Consider the following 16,741-nt stretch of genomic DNA (forward strand, 5'->3'; position numbering starts at 1 on the left):
AGTGTGCGGGGAGCCTACAACCCCTATGAGTCATTCCCACGATCTACTTTTTTCTCTCCTTCCCGGTTGCCTCGACTCCGCGTTACAGCGAGGGAGTCGTGGACTGAAAAGGTGGGCGACTCGGGCTCGCCGCCGCCGCCGCGTGAAAGGCCAGCATCGTGCCAGCCTGCGCGCGTGAATCAGCTTTTGAGAGGGGAGTTTTTCCAAGCACGAAAAGCTAGCTTTAAAAAGGGGGTCTCGCTTCCTCCGAGGTCCTGCCACAAGCACGGATCAAGCATTTCAAAGGCGTGAGTCGTGACGGATATTTTCGATTTGCCAGCCGGGGGCGTGGAAGTCTCGGCGCTTCGTACCCTGAATCGTTTGGGTGCGCGCGTGTGCAAAGCTCCCACTTCCACAGCCACGTGCCGCGTTCAGCAGCGCTTACTCCCAAAGGGGGAAAGCGTGCGTAAAAGGATCGCCGCTTCGGATTCTTTTTTCCTTCCCCGCGCCGCCTCCAGCCATGCTTACCCACGCCTCGTGCCGGTGATTGGAAGGCGAGGCAGCCAGCGGCGGGTACATGCGAGAAGGGGGCGGATCGGTGCCTCCTGGAAGAGGAAGAGCGGCGGCGGCAGTGGAGGGAAGGTCATACCGCTTTATAGAAAGAGGGGAGGAGAAAAGGAACCGCTCCAATTGCCCGCTGTGTCTACTGAACCGGGCGGGGGGTAACGCTCTCGATCAACGCGTTCCGCCTTTGGCGCTTTTTCTGGATTTGCTCTGCCACGCGCGGGCGCGCTTTCTTCTAATTCTTCAAAGCGTTGGAGCAGAGGGCGCCGCGGGGGGGCGGGGCGGGGGAGTGAGGCGTGGAGGTGAGAAAGGGAGCCGGGCGCGCGATTGGACACTCCGCGTTCTAAAGAGGCTGCTCGTTACTCAGCGTTCCGAAAGGCTCGGCCGAGCATTCCAATCCGCATCCGGCGCTTCTCTCCTCCTCCTCCTGGCGCTCCGAAAGCTGCAACTGAACGTTCTAAGAACGCTCCCCTTCGACGCGTTCTAAGAGGAGGCGCCGTTCTTTCTTTGCTGAGCGCGCGGTGGAAACAGCCTTTTATTATTTTTTTCCCTCCTTCTCCTTTCGCGACCGCCCCCTCGCACGAGGAATCCGAGCAGCGGTCGTTGCAATTCCGTTTACTCCCCCCCGCTCCCTTTTCAGTTCCCCTTCCCTCCTCCTCCCTGAGCCTTTTCTCCCGCAGAGCCCAGCGGCCATGGAGGGAGTCGGCGCGCTGCTGGCCGGCTGCCCCACCGCCGGCCTGGCCGGGGGCCTGGGGGTGACTGTGTGCGCCGCTGCCGGCGGAGTCCTGCTGTACAAAATCGCCCGGAGGTAAGCTGTGCTTTGTTTTAAATGCCTACATGTCCCGTGGAATTGCGATCGAGGCAGTAATACAAAAGATAATATAATATAAAAGATCCGCCGCGCGGATTAAGCTGCCTTCAGGAGGCGAGCATGCTTTGGGAGGCCCAAGCCAGGCAAGCTGGGCGGGGTTGCCGCCTTAAGCCTTCGGAAGGGGAGCGACCATGCTTGAGACTCGCCTTTCTTCGATTTGAACTGCCGGGATCTTCCTGCGGGAGGGCGAATCTTTCCTCCCGCCTCTTTGCTTCTCTTGTTTCTTTTTGGGAGAGAGGAATATTTTTTAAATGTCCGGGGTTTTTTTTTCTTGGAGGGGGAGGTGAAGTCCCGCCCCCTTCCGGAGTCACGAACCGCATGTAGAGAAGCGTGCCATCCGAACGGGTTTCAATGAATGCCGAGTTAGCTTTATTAAAAAATGACCACAAAAGTTTTCAGTGATGAAAGGCGAAAGATGTCTTTTAATTGAGGCGGAACTGACAACCTACCTATCTCAGTGTTGTCAGCACGGACTGGCAGGTGTCTCTCCACGCCCTACCTGGAGAATCCGTTGGGGATTAAACGTGGGATCTTCTGCGTGCAAGGCAGATACTCTTACCACTCCGCTCAAGGCCCTCCCCCCAAAACAGAGCAAGATTCTAGTCTTCGTGGTGCTGCATAAAAGCTGCCTTGAGTCAGACCCTTTGTCCGTCTCGCTCAGTATTCTTCTACTGTGATTCCGAGCAGCTTTCTAGGGTTTCAGCCCTTCCTAGCCATACTGATTGTATATTGAAATTTACACGGTCCTGTGTTGCTCAGTGGATTTGGACCCGAGTTGTGATTTAGGGAATCCTGCCCAAATATTGGTTGTTGAGCACAAGAAGTGACCTTACAGTATCCGTGTTCTCTCAGCTTTGTTCCATATCCAGTACAGTGTTAGAAACTGTCATATATAAGCTTGGCTGTGCATCTTGAAAGCCTGCTTAAAAGTTGGGTCTAAACCAGCCTTCTGTGGTCCTTGAGATGCTTGGGACTACAACTCACATCATCCCAGCCTGTTGGCGATGCTGGCTGAGGCTGGAGGCAGTCTTGGAAACTCAGATATATAAGCTAATCGCCAAATAGCACCTTAAACTTGGGTTGTGGTCACCACAATGTAATGTCTTGGCACCTTTTTCCAGTGAATTGTTATTTATTAATTTCATTTCTGTGCCACTTTATATCTTAAAAAAATCTCAAGGTGGTTTACAACACATTAAAACATCAAATCAAACAATCCAGACTAAAACAAATTCAAGCTTTAAGGAAAATATTTCAGAGCCTTCTCTAGGTGACATTTTGCTTTCCACATATTTACTTACCTATGTAATTTATAGAGCTGTCACACAGCAGCAGGACTCTAGGAAGCCAGTGTGGTGTAGTGGTTAGAGTGTCAGACTAGGACCTGGAAGATCAGGTTCAAATCCCTTCTCAGTCATGAAGCTCGCTGGGTGACCTTGGGCCAGTCATAGCCCCTTAACCTACCTCACAGGGCTGTTGTAGGGATTAAGTGAACCATGTACTCCTTGAAGAAAAAGGTGGGATATAAATGCAGTAAATAAGTTCTTCTGCTTACCTGCTTTAAGAAGTTGGAGAGGCCAGCAAGATGGTGTTAGTTGCCAACATGGCATCCAGAGATATGTCTCCACATGGTCACAATTGGACCTAGCAGCAAAACACACCTGGTGCCTGGCTGATTTCTAACACTGGAGGGTGTCAGGTTGGCAAAAGCCCGGCCCAACCGTTGGATGCTTTGGATACATTTTGCTTCTGTGGATCACTGTGGACATAAGAAACTGCCCAGGTAGACACAAGCTTGCTGATCCCATAAGGACTGCGATTCTCAAACTGTGTGCCTTGAGAAAGAAGTTGATGAGTCTGAAATGAGTAATATGCCCTTGAAAGTTTCCTAAAGAACTTCACATTATGGGGTGACATACAAATGTTGTAAATAAATAAAACAGTTTAGAGAGTGGCCTGCTTTGAACTCCAGTGAAAGCTGACTTGGTAATTCTGCTGTTTCTGAACTAGATAGGCTTCAGTCAGTCAGTCACTCCCAGTTGCAGAGCTATGGAAAGTGTCCTTTCTCTCAAGGGTTGTGCTTCTGTATGAGTTGCTGTTCTGGGCTTGCCTTCTTCCAGTCCTAGAATCCCAAGGTGAGAATGTATACAGATGCATGGGGTGGTAGAAGGAAAGTAGAACACTTTCTCACACACACACACACATCCGTACGTAAGATGTGGTGTAAGATTGAAATGTGCTTTCCAGTTCAATGGAACCAAGTCAGGTTTTGGTTTTTATAGATTGTAGAGTTGGAAGGTGTACCCCAAGGTTCATTTAGGTCAGCCCCTTGCAATTCAGAAATCGCAGCTAAAGAATCCATCCAACCTCTGTTTAAAAGCCTCCATTGAAGGAAAGTCCACCACCTTCCAAGGGAGTCTCTTCTACTGGTTTGCATTCTCTCTGTGTTAAGGTAAAGGGACCCCTGACCATTAGGTCCAGTCGTGGCCGACTCTGGGGTTGCGGCTCTCATCTCACTTTATTGGCCGAGGGAGCCAGCGTACAGCTTCTGGGTCATGTGGCCAGCATGACTAAACCGCCTCTGGCAAACCAGAGCAGCGCATGGAAATGCCGTTTACCTTCCCACCAGAGTGGTACCTATTTATCTACTTGCACTTTGATGTGCTTTCGAACTGCTAGGTTGGCAGGAGCAGGGACCGAGCAACAGGAGCTCACCCCGTCACGGGGATTCAAACCGCCGACCTTCTGATCGGCAAGTCCTAGGCTCTGTGATTTAACCCACAGCACCACCCGCGTCCCTTCTCTCTCTGTGTGGAAACACATCATTGAAAGCCATGTCCTCTGCTGTTGCATGTTTCCAATTGAATAAAGTGCCCCCTGAGAACAGTTTGGGTCTGTGCGTTTTAAAAATTTTATTGTTGCGAACCTGTGTTGGGTCTGTGTTAATTCAGCTGTCATTGCTTCCCATGGTGGAGGTGTCTTATTATCATAAGATAATAATTATTACTTCCTCACGTTCCCAAGGGCCATATTCCCTTCTGAGGGCCGCATCCTAGTATGGGTGGGGCTAGAGGCAAAAGTGGGCAGGGCAACTAATGTAATTTCCTCCCCTTTCATCCAGCAGGCTTGTTTCTGTAAACACACCTCTCCCGATCCCCCATCCAGGCAGGCAAAATCAGAGTTCAAGGCCACATTCCAGCCAGGCAAGAACACTCCAGGAGGGTGCAGAGCAAGGTTCATGAGGATTCTGACTTTGGGGAGGGGGGTTCTGAGGACCAGATCATGCGACCTGGAGGGGCCACCCTTTGCATACATGATAGATTACATGCTTTACAACAGCCCTGTAAGGTGGGATGGTAGCATAGGTAGGTTGGAGGCTGAAAGGGAGAGCAGTGACTTTGAATGAGGTTCTCCTTCCGTCTACTCAAAAGGAGGTCCATTGATTGCTAGTCACGATGGATGGCAATGTTTTTGAATGCCAGTTGCTGGAAACTGGAGGGGAGAGGGCTCCTGTGCGAGGGTCCTGCTTTTGCTGGTTTCTCACAGGCATCTGGTTGGCCGCTGTGAGAACATGATGCTAGACTAGCCACCAACCTGGGCTCTCAGAGTGGAAATTTCAAAAAATTCTAGCAAAGCAGAGCTTATTTTGTTTTCAGTCTGAAGCAGATGCTGCAGGTGAGCGTTAACATTCCTGTTGTTTGACTAGGGAGAATGATTAGAGGAGGCAGGCAAAATGAGTGAATAGGTTTTTTTTCATCCGTTGCAGGCAAAGGATCAGCCTTGAGAATGTCTCTCTGGTGGAATGTGAGGAATGCATTTCGTTTGGGGAGGAGGTCTTGTACAGCCACTTTTCTCCATCTTCCTCTAGGGGTCATGATGACCGGACACTGCCTGAGCAGAACTTGGGAAGAACATTTTAAAATGTCCACTGCCCTTTAATTTTTTTTATTTTTGGCAAGTTAATAACTGCTGTCTTGCACTGCAACAGTGGCCCCCAAAGTTTTAATCCTTAAAATGCACCCCATCCCCGATTTTTAAAAAACCAACCACTTCTGGAATCATGTTACTCTTGCCTCTTAAATTTGGAAAAATATGTTTCCGTGTATTTCTCCATGAATTGTTATTTTGGACACGCAGAGGTGCAATGGATACTCTCCTCTGAGTGTAGCTGATTCTGGCAAGGAAAGGTTACCCTTTTCAGGTAGACTAAGACAGTGACAGCCTGATTTCTCCAAGGACCCCCATTGAGCTTCATGGCTCTGCAGTACATTTTCCCTATCCAGGATACGTCTGACCTTGTTACTCTTCATCTACGCTGCCTGCAAGTTAGTAGGGTTTTCATTGAACTTCTGGTCCTTAAATTTTGGCTCCCTGCTTGAGCTTTGTGGCCCAAGCTTCGTAGTTTTGAGTAACTTTGGAATGCCGTTTGTGGGGCAAGCAGCTTTCCCCAGATAAGAGTTTAATGTGTCTTTTATCAGTGCCTTTGCCTTTCTGCAGAGTGTCCTTGAATTGTGATAAAACTCATTGCTTTTCTGGTTATAAAAATGGGTGTGTGTCTCTGGCTTTTGCATGACTGGAATATAAGTTTACTTTGCAAAGGGAAGCGTCGCATCCCTTAACTGCTCACCTCTGCCTCTGGCATGTGGCCCCCAGAAGGTTATTAACAAGGGAATGTGGCCCTCAGGCTGGAAAAATTTTTTTCCCTTCCTTGTTCTAAGATATGTGGTTTGCTGGGGAGCGGGTGCTGACTTCAGCTTCAAAGAAAAAAGAATGTGAGGCATCAGTCTATCAATGGCTATTGCTTATATTGATGAAATAGAACCTCCATATACAAAGGCAGCATACCTCTGAACCCCATGTGCTGGTAACAGATGGAGGAGTGTAGTAAACGCTATGCAATGCTCCTGAATTTCTTGCCCTCTCCTGGACACAATGCTTGAGCAGACGGATTTGCAGGGCCTGTGATTTGCCTGATAATCTCCATCTTGTTCAGACCAGCCACCCCCTTCTGCGTTTTCTTGATCTAAAACAGCATTGTTTTCGTTCTTAACGCGTCTGTGGCCCCAGACAGAGTAGGATCACGGAAATAGTGCTACAAGATTATCGCTTCGTCTGAGAAAGGCACAAGCTGAAGAAATCTCCACGCTGCTCCCAGTTTGTCTGAAATGAAAGGATTGCCATACACCCTTCATTTGAGGAAGCAGAAGGCATCTGGAGCCAGAATGGCTGATAAGGCTTGACCTCGGTGGAAACTCTTGATTTGGCCTGTTTGTTGCTCTCTACTGTTTGTGACGAAGAAAAGCCATCTCTCAGACAGCTTTCATGTAGAATCCAGTAAGATTGGCTACCACTGTCCTGGATTTTGCCTGTTGCGGTGCCTTCTAGATGTTGTCAGACTCCACTTTTGCATCAGCCCAGAGCAGTGTTAGAAACTCAAATATATGAGCTAGGCACCAAATGGCTTCTTAAACCAGGGTTACAGTCAACCAAAATGGAACGCCTAGTTGCCCTTTTTGGGCCAGATGGCTTAAAAGTCATTTTACCCCATGCGAGTTTGGGGTTCCTGAAATTCATTCTGATTGTGCAGATAAAATATAATGGATAGAATTCCACAGGATGTGTCTGAAAATAGTCACGCTGCAAGGATCCCCAGGCATGCACCTCCAGGTGGGGGAGACGTCAGGTGCCACCCAGGCACCTGGTAGCCAGGTGCAAAGTGTGCTGGGCGAATTTAGATCGCCGGACCTTACCATTATCCATTCCGGCTGGAGCTGATGAGCATTGGAGTCCAGCAGTGTACAGTGGTACCTCGGGTTAAGAACTTAATTTGTTCTGGAGGTCCATTCTTAACCTGAAACTGTTCTTAACCTGAAGCACCACTTTAGCTAATGGGGCCTCCTGCTGCCGCTGCATGATTTCTGTTCTCATCCTGAAGCAAAGTTCTTAACCCGAGTTTCTGGGTTAGCAGAGTCTGTAGCCTGAAGCGTATGTAACCTGAAGCGTATGTAACCCGAGTTACCATGAATATATAATATTCATTAAGTGCCCTAAGATCCCAATTTAAACACAGTGTTAAAAACAGTTAAAAACAACTTGCGATTGCAAAAATAAGTGGGTCCTAAAAGTGGACATTACGTGTGTCAAAAGCTCAGGGTTAAGAGGTGTGAATATATACACATACACTGTTTAGCCCTTCTTAAAATAAGTTTTAAAAATAGTTTTGGTAAATTAAGTGGATTATTGTTACTGATGCTAAAAGGTGCCCCCTTCTGATAGATTGGTTGCCAGATTCTAAAGAAAGGTTAGGAGAGAGTGTGCAACACACACACACACACACACACACACACACACACACACAGGTGTTCTCTCCTCTGAGTCTCAGGGAGAGGAGGAAGAATACCTCTTCTAAAACAATGCCTGCTGTGGCAAAAAGGGATCCGTTATTTGTGACTTCTGCATTGCTGGGAGTTGGACTAGATGACCCTTGGGATCCCTCCCAACTCTACAATTCTGTGCGCCTTAATGAAAATAGTATGTTAATTAATTCCAAGAAAGAAGGGTTTGTGAGGTCCAAGCCTGCTGGTTGAGGACGTGAGCCCAGGCAGGAGGTATGTTTGGCTTGCATTGCAGCAGATGGGTGTCCCAAGCGTTCCTTTGGCCCCTGTTTGCATCAGCTGGGCCTTTGTGCTCTGTGGTGCTTCCGACAGCTGTAGTTCAAAGGAGCCCTTGTGTGAAGTCATGTGGAAACAGATGGTGGAGAGGTGTGTCGGGTAAAGGGGAGCGGAATTCTCATCTCGGGCAGCTGTGCTTGGCGGAATTTGAAGTCTTGTTTTGCCTGGAGTGATACCTGGCACTATATTATTGCTACTACTGTTGTTGTTGTATTTATTTATATCCTGCTTTCCACCCAGATCGGGACTCAAGGCGACTGACGCAGAATAAAACAACATGGAGATGATGATGATAATAATAATAATAATAATGATAATAATAATAATTAATTTTGCACCGCCCTTCATCTGAGGATCACAGGGTGCTTTACAGTGTAAAAACACAAAAATATATAACGTAGTAACAAACAAAAACAATACCATCCCATCCTAGATTGTTTAATTAGCCAAAGGCCTAGGAGAAAAGGAATGTTTTTTGCATGGCGGCTGAAGAAACATAGCAAATATGCTTTGGGGAATACCTTGGCCGCTGACACACTTAGGGTGGGAACATCTAGATGGCAGCTTTTTAGAAAATGTAATATGCTTTAAACACAAGATTATGAACTGACCTGGACCCTGCAATCATAATCTGAGGCTTCTCTTCATGAGAGGTCAAAACAGAAAGCTAGAAGAATATAAAATATAAAAGTAATTGATCTCTAATAAAATTTTAAAAATATATAAAGAAAACAAATCTATTAAAATACAATTAAAACAGCACAGCACTATTAAAAGCCCTTTCCTTAAAAACCAGTCAATTCCCAAAGGCCTTTCGGAATGAGACAATCTTCACCTGCCAGTCAAAGGACAACAAGGAGGGAGCCAGTCAAGCTTCTCTAGGAAGGGAGTTCCAGAGTCTGGGAGCAGCCACCGAGAAGGCCCTTTTCCACATCTACACCAATTTGCCCATAAGGGTGGTGGCACTGAAGGTCACACAGCCCAGGCAGGTTCATATGGGAGAATATGGTCTCCTTATAGACTGGGCCTAAACTCTGTTGGGCTTTATAAGTCATTAGCAGCACTTTGAGTTTATAGAGAGGAAAGCTGTGCTCATGCAATAACTAACTGGCATTTGGGTCACCCATAATTTTTATTTTTATTTTGCACAGCATGGCTCTTCATATGCACAGACCCAAATACAAAACACATGGCCCCTACTTAAACGAGGGGGGAGTAGCTTTCATCCCAGGTCAGGTCTTTGATGGTTAGTTGGTCGTCAGTGGTAGAGTATCTCCTTTGCATGCAGAAAGTCCCCGGGTTCAATCCTTGGCGTCTTCAGGTAGGGGTGGTGAAATCCTTGGGAGTTGCTGCCAGTCAGTGTAGACAGTACAGAGCTTGTCTGACTCCATGTAATACAATTTAATGTGCTCCTCTCTGAGATGGCTTGTTCACATGAGTCAAGTCACCCACTTCTGCAGCTGCTGTGAAATAAAATACCTTTATCATTATTATATACACACACAAGCTAGGCTTCTAAGCACACTTTTCAAGCACCAAGGCACCATGGCCCAAAGTTTAAAAAAAGAAATCCCATTAAAACATGAAAATATAAATGCACCTAATTAAAAGGAACACTAAAACAGTCCCATCGAAAAATAAACATTCACAGTTAAGATATGCAATTTAAAAATTCCATTATATGTATAACAATCCAAGGTGAAATTATGCAGTATAAAAGTCATTTTGAAACAACACAGCAATTAAAACAGGTTGAGTGAGCAAGGGAATGTCTGTGTGAACAAGTCTGTCTTCAAAAGCCTGTTCTTAGACTTTTGCTTATCTTTTTTTAAAAAAAACAAAGCAAATGACTCTCCCTCTGTCCAAAAGGGTTAAGCCCCAACAGCTGCTCATTTTGATGGCAAGTGTTTCATTCCAGTCCATAGACAGACAATCCTTTTCTATTGAAGTTCTGCTTTTCACTTGCGGCTCTGCACATTTAATGTTTACAGCTGCCCCGTTAAGCTCTCCTCTGGCTTCGGGCAGCAAATTCTTCCCTTCCCAGAAAAATATGATGGGGAAATCCCAGCCATGGGCTCCAGTCCTCCCTGGATTGGACATCTCCGGCTTTTCCATTTTCTGGGTCTCCATCTTATTTTTCCTTTTTGGTGGGAAAGGAAAAAAATTGGTCTGTTGCCTGCTAAAGAGAGGTGGGAAGATCTTGTGGTTGCAGTACTTTCCCAAATTGCTTCTAGGTCAACCTGCAAACGTTTCTGGGAGTATGCCAAGCAACTGCAAGGTGCTTGCTTCGGTAACCCTAGAAGTTGAGGTCTTCTAACTGCTTGCTGATGGTCAAAGGGATGCCCTGTGTTTGCTGTGTACCATGGTGGAGGTTGAAGCAAATTGAGGTTGCCTAGCAACCACAGGACATGACCTTTGAAAGCCTGCAGGAAGTGATTAGAAGGCAGTGTCTTGCGGTTGCTAGGCAACCACTATTATTATTATTATTATTATTATTATTATTATTATAAAAAACTTTGATCTCACTTTCTTCCCACGCCAGGCGGGCCTAAAGCAATTCCCGCTGTTAAAAAAAGCAAAACATCAACAGCGTACCTTTAAGCAGGAAATAAAAGTTTGTATCTTAACTAAGTCCTACTCAGAGTAGGCCCATTTGAAAATAAGGAACCCAAGTTAGTCATGCCTCTTAACTTTAAGATGGGTCTACTCCGAGGAGGACTAGCTTTTGGTTAATGGCCATGAGTAACTTTAGGTCTGTTTAAGGAGAATGTAGCTGGGTTTGGCCTAATTTGCACATAAACAAGCGTATAAAAAGAGTATATCAAACCGCAGGTATTATTATACGATTCTCTAAGTCAGGGGTGGGGAATCTCTCTTTTTTTTTATAATTTTTATTAACCGGCCAATCAAATCAAATCAAATCACATAAATTCTGAATTACAAAGCCGAATTTTAAATTTTGTTGAGGGGACCCATATTTCAAGATCCAAAGGGGGATTCTGATAATCTTCTTGCTACTGCGTTAATGTCCAAATCAGTCCAAACAAAGTTCATAATTCTATCCAGTCTTATCTTGCTGTTTCCACATCACTTCTTGTTCATATTTTTTCTCTTTTTTCTTTATGATCTCTTCTGATAGTCTCCTTAAGCCGATAAACACCAATAATCTGTGTGAATTTTTCCGTTCTTCCAATCCTCAAATCGAGATGGTTTTCATATATCATCGCCTTCATAGATAACAGCGCTCTTTCCATCATTAATTACAGAACTGTCATTCTTAAGTCCCACTGAGGAGTTTCACCCACAATATAAAAACAGCTCTATTTCTCTATTTCTCCTCTCAGACTTAAGTCCTCCGACAGAACTTCCCAATATGGCGACAGCACTTTTAAGTGCGTCATTCCAAAGCCCTTATACATTCCATGCTCTTCTCAAAACATGCTTTGGTTCGAAAGTTTATCTCCACACAGCCTTAAATCCGCCAGGGGTGGGGAATCTCAGGCCAAGAAGACTATTGTGGCCCTTCAGGCTGCTCTGGCCCGGCCCTCGGAAATCTCTCCAGAACCCTCCCTGGCCCTGCTTCATAACTTCCTTGCTATGTTTTTGCCTGACTGAAATGTGTCACATTGGGCCTCCTCCTCCCAGGGCCCAGTGTGATGTATACTTTTTTTTTTATGCTGTTCCCCACAGGAAGAAACCCACCCACATGACCGTGAATTGCTGGTTCTGCAACCAGGACACCGTGGTTCCGTACGGGAACCGGAACTGTTGGGATTGCCCCAACTGCGAGCAGTACAATGGCTTCCAAGAGGTATGTTTCAGGAGGGGCGCCACGTAAAGCCTCTATGACGAGATTAAATGGCGGTCCAGGGCCAGAGCTTTTCCCAAGGCAAGCTGGGTTGCCTCCAACTGAGCCACATTCACATCATGTGTTCAAAGCGCTATGATACCACTTTAAATCGTCATGGCTCCCCACCCCCAATTTTTTTATATGGTTTGTTAAATGTGCTGAGAGCTGTTAGGAGGTCTCCTGTTCCCCTCATGGAGCTACAATTCCCAGCATTCTGGGAATTATAACTGTGAGGAAAATAGGGTCTCTTAAGCACCCTTTACCCTTAACAAACTACTGTTTCCAGGATTTTTTGCCTAGGGGGGTCATGACTGTTAAAGTGCAGTAATAGTGCTTTAAATATATGGTGTGAATGTGGCCTAAGTTCTGCTCCAGGGTAGACCCATGGAAATTAATGGCCCTAAGTTAGTCGTGGTCATTGCTTTCAATGGGTATGCTCTTGGGTGGGGCTAGCCTTGGGTACAAACCCGGTGCCAACCCATGTGCATATATGTCTGTTCGATATTGGTGTGTATCAATTTATGAATCCCCTTTTACATATATCTATCTATCTATCTATCTATCTATCTATCTATCTATCTTAATTTCATTACATTTATATCCCACCTTTTTTCTCCTGAGAGGAGCTCAAGGTGGTGTGCACAGACTTCTCCCCATCTCTTGTTTCATCCTCACAGCATCCCTGTGAGGTAGGCAAGGCTGACGGGTAGCGACTGGCACTGAAGATACGCAATACAGTTTGAACACCTTAAGGCAAGAGACCTTTTCACGCAGCTGGAAAAGCTTGTCAAAGCAAAAATGTAATTGGGTTGTTTCTGGGAAGTACAGATTGTGGCTGCCTGCTGTATTGCAGCAGGGCTGCTGTTCCACAGAACAGGGGCAACCACAACAAAGGCCCTGCTTCCGAGTTGTTAGGGTGTGGGCTTCTGATTTTTTGGGTGTATGTCCCCGTTGGTAGAATTTACTGGCAGAGGTCGAGGGTGGGAGCTTAAAAGCAAAAGTTGGTGTAACGAGTGAACCACCTTTAGGATTGAAGGGAGGAGATATTTTTGCGGTGTGGAACGTTAAGGTAAGTGGGGTAGATTTGGAGTGAGCATTGAATGAGAATCAGATGGCACTGGGCTTAGTAGGTAACTTAACAGCTTCAGACCAGTTTACCTGTGAGTTCACATGACCCCATCCGTATATGCTCGCCCCACCTCTTCATTCTGCAGAATGTTACAAGGCGCCACATAATATTCATTCTGCATTTATAAGGAATCCATCCTTTAGCGTGGCAACACCCACACTTTGGAACTCCCTGCCTATTGAAACCAGGGAGGCGCCTTCACTGCACTCTTTTAGGTGCCTGCTAAAATGGTTTTTGTTTAGGCCAGCCTACCCAGACATGATTTTACCTTCCTAATTTTAGGTTAATGTTGATTTTAATTATTAATTATTATTCTTTATTGGATTTATATATCTCCCTATACCTGGGGGTCTCAGGATAGTTTACAGAATAAAACCAAGATATAAAACCACAAAATACATGATAAAAATAAAACAACAACCCAATAGCCCCTCCCCACACAAAAACCCCCAACACATTTTAAAAGGGCATAGGGTGTAAATCAGATCAACAAAAGGCCTGGTTAAAAAGGAATGTTTTTGCCTGGTGCCTAAAGGTGTATAATGAAGGCGCCAGGCGAACTTCCCTGGGGAGAGCATTCCACAGACGGGAAGCCACTGCAAAGAAGGCCCATTCTCGTGTTGCCACCCTCCGGACCTCTCAAGGAGGAGGCACAAGATAATTATTTTTGAAGATTTTAAATAGTTGCTTTTGATGGATCATTTCATTGTGTTTTTCATTTTGTAAACCACTTTTAATCTCTCTGGGTGTGTTTTTTTACAATCAAGAGGAATAATACTGTATACATTTTATGAAATAAAACCCATCCGTACTTCACACTTTACTTGTAAATTGGTTCCTCAAATAAACTCTGGTACAATTTTTATCAATCTTCCATACAAGAGAAGCGGACTGTTGCCCTCTCACTCAGTTCTGCCTTAATTGGATCTCGCCAGTTTTCCCAGAGGTCCTCCGGTTGGCGAGACTCATGAAACCAAATGCCCCAGTTACTCTTATGAATTGACTTTGAAAGATCCCTACTGGATCATCAGATCAGAAGGCCCATCTAGTCCAGCATCCTCAAAGTGGCCAACCAGGTGCCTATGGAAAGCCCATAAGCAGTGCAGTGGTGCAGTGGTGCACTCCCCACTTGAAGAAGAAGAAGAAGAGTTTGGATTTGATATCCCGCCTTTCACTCCCTTTAAGGAGTCTCAAAGCGGCTAACATTCTCCTTTCCCTTCCTCCCCCACAACAAACACTCTGTGAGGTGAGTGGGGCTGAGAGACTTCAAAGAAGTGTGACTGACCCAGGGTCACCCAGCAGCTGCATGTGGAGGAGCGGAGACGTGAACCCGGTTCCCCAGATTACGAGACTACCGCTCTTAACCACTACACCACACTGGCTGTGAGAACCACAGCAACTGGTTTTCAGAAGCCCTGGAGGGTAGTACACAGCTGTCATGGCAAGTAACCACCAATAACCCTAGCAGTGAGAGTTGCCAGGACTTTAATTAAGGTTTGTTTTGTGGCATACCACTTGTGGGTTTTCCAAACCACGAGCCTGGGTTCGGCTGTGATGCTAAGCCCAACTGTTTCTTGGCTCACACCAGCAAGAGGAGCAAAGAAGAAGGGCGGGTTATAAACTTAAAACAATAATTTGAAATGATAATAAATAACTTCCCAAGGTTGCTTTAGTTGGCCCTTAAAAATTAAGAGTATCTCAGGGTAAAAATAAATCTATGGATTTTGCCTCCATTTGGCAGCCATTTGTTACTTATGTGGCTGGCCAATCACGGGAATGACAAGTCCCAATGAAATACAGCTTTGTTTTGTATTCATAATATTTTGTTGTTATTTTTTCACACACACACACACCCCCGGCAAATTATTTTTATTGATTTTCCCATTTTTAATCCAATTATACAGATTTCTGGGTCGTCTTAAGAGCTTGGTGCCCATGGGAAGATTCTTAATGGTAGGACCAGGGGGAAACTCTGGCCCTCCAGATGTTGTTGGGGCTGGAGTTCCATTTGACAACAGCAAGAAACAGTATCTTCGTCTCAGTTTTGTGGAATGCTCTGCCAGTAGAGATTCAGCGGGTGCCTTCTGTCACAACTTTTAAATGCCTGCTGAAAACCTATATTCTATTAGGCTTATGCAGGCAGTTAAGAATGCATCTTTTCATTGTAGGTAGCTGACTTCTGATTTTAACTCTTTAATATGTTTTTTTATTGTATGGTGGCCCACAAAAGGGCCTTCTCTGTGGCAGCCCCTAAACTGTGGAGCTCCCTCCCCACAGAGGTGCATCTGTCACCTTCATTATACAGCTTTTGACATTTGAGGTGTACATTTTTAGAGTGTTTGTAATATTGTGCTCTAATGTTGTGTGTTAATGTAACCTGCCCTGGAACCACAGGCTGCAGATAATAAAAATTAAAACAGTGTACAATTGTTGTGAACTGCTCCGATTTTTTTTTAAAAAAAATGAATAGCCGTATATAGAAATTTTTATGAATAAATAAAATTAAAATGTTGTAGAGCAGCAGGAAGGAGACTGGAGTAACCATTGCCTCCCCTTTTGACCCCCCTTGGCAGAATGGAGATTACAACAAGCCGATCCCAGCTCAGTACATGGAGCACCTGAACCACGTTGTCTCTGGGGCCGGCGCCTTCTACGACCCCACCAAGCCCCAGCAGTGGGTGAGCAGCCAGGTCCTTCTCTGTAGGAAGTGCAACAACCATCAGACCATGAAGATTAAGCAGCTGGCGTCCTTCACTCCCCGGGAGGAGGTATGAACTGATCTCGGGACTCAGAGCAGCCCTTCATTTTAAGGTTCTGGTACTTAACCTTCCCTAAGGCCATAAACCCACAGAAGGGAAAGCTCGACCCAGGAAACAAATGCAACCCTCTGGATCTTAGGAAACGAACCTTTTGTGGTTGTTTACATCGTTCTATTTCATGTACACACCATACTTTTAAATGTATACATTTCACGTCCCCACCAAAAATTGTGGGAGCTGTACAGTGGTGCCTCGCAAGACGAAATTAATCCGTTCCGTGAGGCTCTTCGTATAGCGGTTTTTTCGTCTCGCGAAGCAAGCCCATTGACATCTTAGCGGATTAGCGCTATTAGCGGTTTAGCGGCTTTTAGCGATCAGCTGTTAAGCGGCTTATCAGCGGATCAGCTGATAAGCGGCTTAGCGGCTTAGGAGAAGGGGGGGGAAGGGAAAAACCCCGCAGGAACTCGCAAGACATTTTCATCTTGCGAAGCAAGCCCATAGGGAAATTCGTTTTGCGAAGTGCCTCCAAAACGGAAAACCCTTTCGTCTAGCGGGTTTTCCGTCTTGCGAGGCGTTCGTCTTGCGGGGCACCACTGTAGTTTGTGTGTGATTTCTTTCATGGAAAACTTACAATTCAGCGACCAATTGAAATAAAGAGGAAACAACATAATTGCATTAAAATTACACACAAAAGGATGCAGCTTTACATTGCTGCCTTCACACTCCCTCGGGAAAATAATTATTATTGATATTGGGGGTGGAGGTAGAAACATGACCTTTCCTTGCTTTTCCTTTTTCCTAAGGATCTGCTTTGTTAAGAACTATCAAGATGTTGTCCTCAATATCTTACGGTATTCTCACTTGAAGTTGAAAAGTTACTAAGAACACCAAAGAGTAGCCCATTTCACAGGAGGCTTT

The 16,741-nt window shown here is 45.6% G+C and overlaps 1 protein-coding gene across 2 annotated transcripts in view; it reads left to right on the forward strand.

The window, feature by feature from the left end:
* Positions 1-422: 422 nt before the first annotated feature.
* Positions 423-16,741, forward strand: part of TMEM201 (transmembrane protein 201) — a 46,295-nt gene continuing 29,976 nt past the window's right edge. Inside the window, exons 1-3 of one of the 2 annotated variants that reach the window (XM_079986958.1) lie at positions 423-1,351; positions 11,776-11,896; positions 15,638-15,832. In XM_079986958.1, coding sequence (XP_079843084.1) covers positions 1,236-1,351; positions 11,776-11,896; positions 15,638-15,832 — 432 coding nt within the window. In that variant the 5' untranslated portion in view covers positions 423-1,235. Of the gene's footprint in view, positions 1,352-6,620; positions 6,749-11,775; positions 11,897-15,637; positions 15,833-16,741 lie in introns of those variants that run through there. The other variant, XM_079986959.1, reaches the window with a different exon arrangement.

The sequence above is a fragment of the Podarcis cretensis genome, assembly GCF_951804945.1.
Source record: "Podarcis cretensis genome assembly, chromosome: 8".
Lineage (NCBI taxonomy): Eukaryota > Metazoa > Chordata > Lepidosauria > Squamata > Lacertidae > Podarcis > Podarcis cretensis.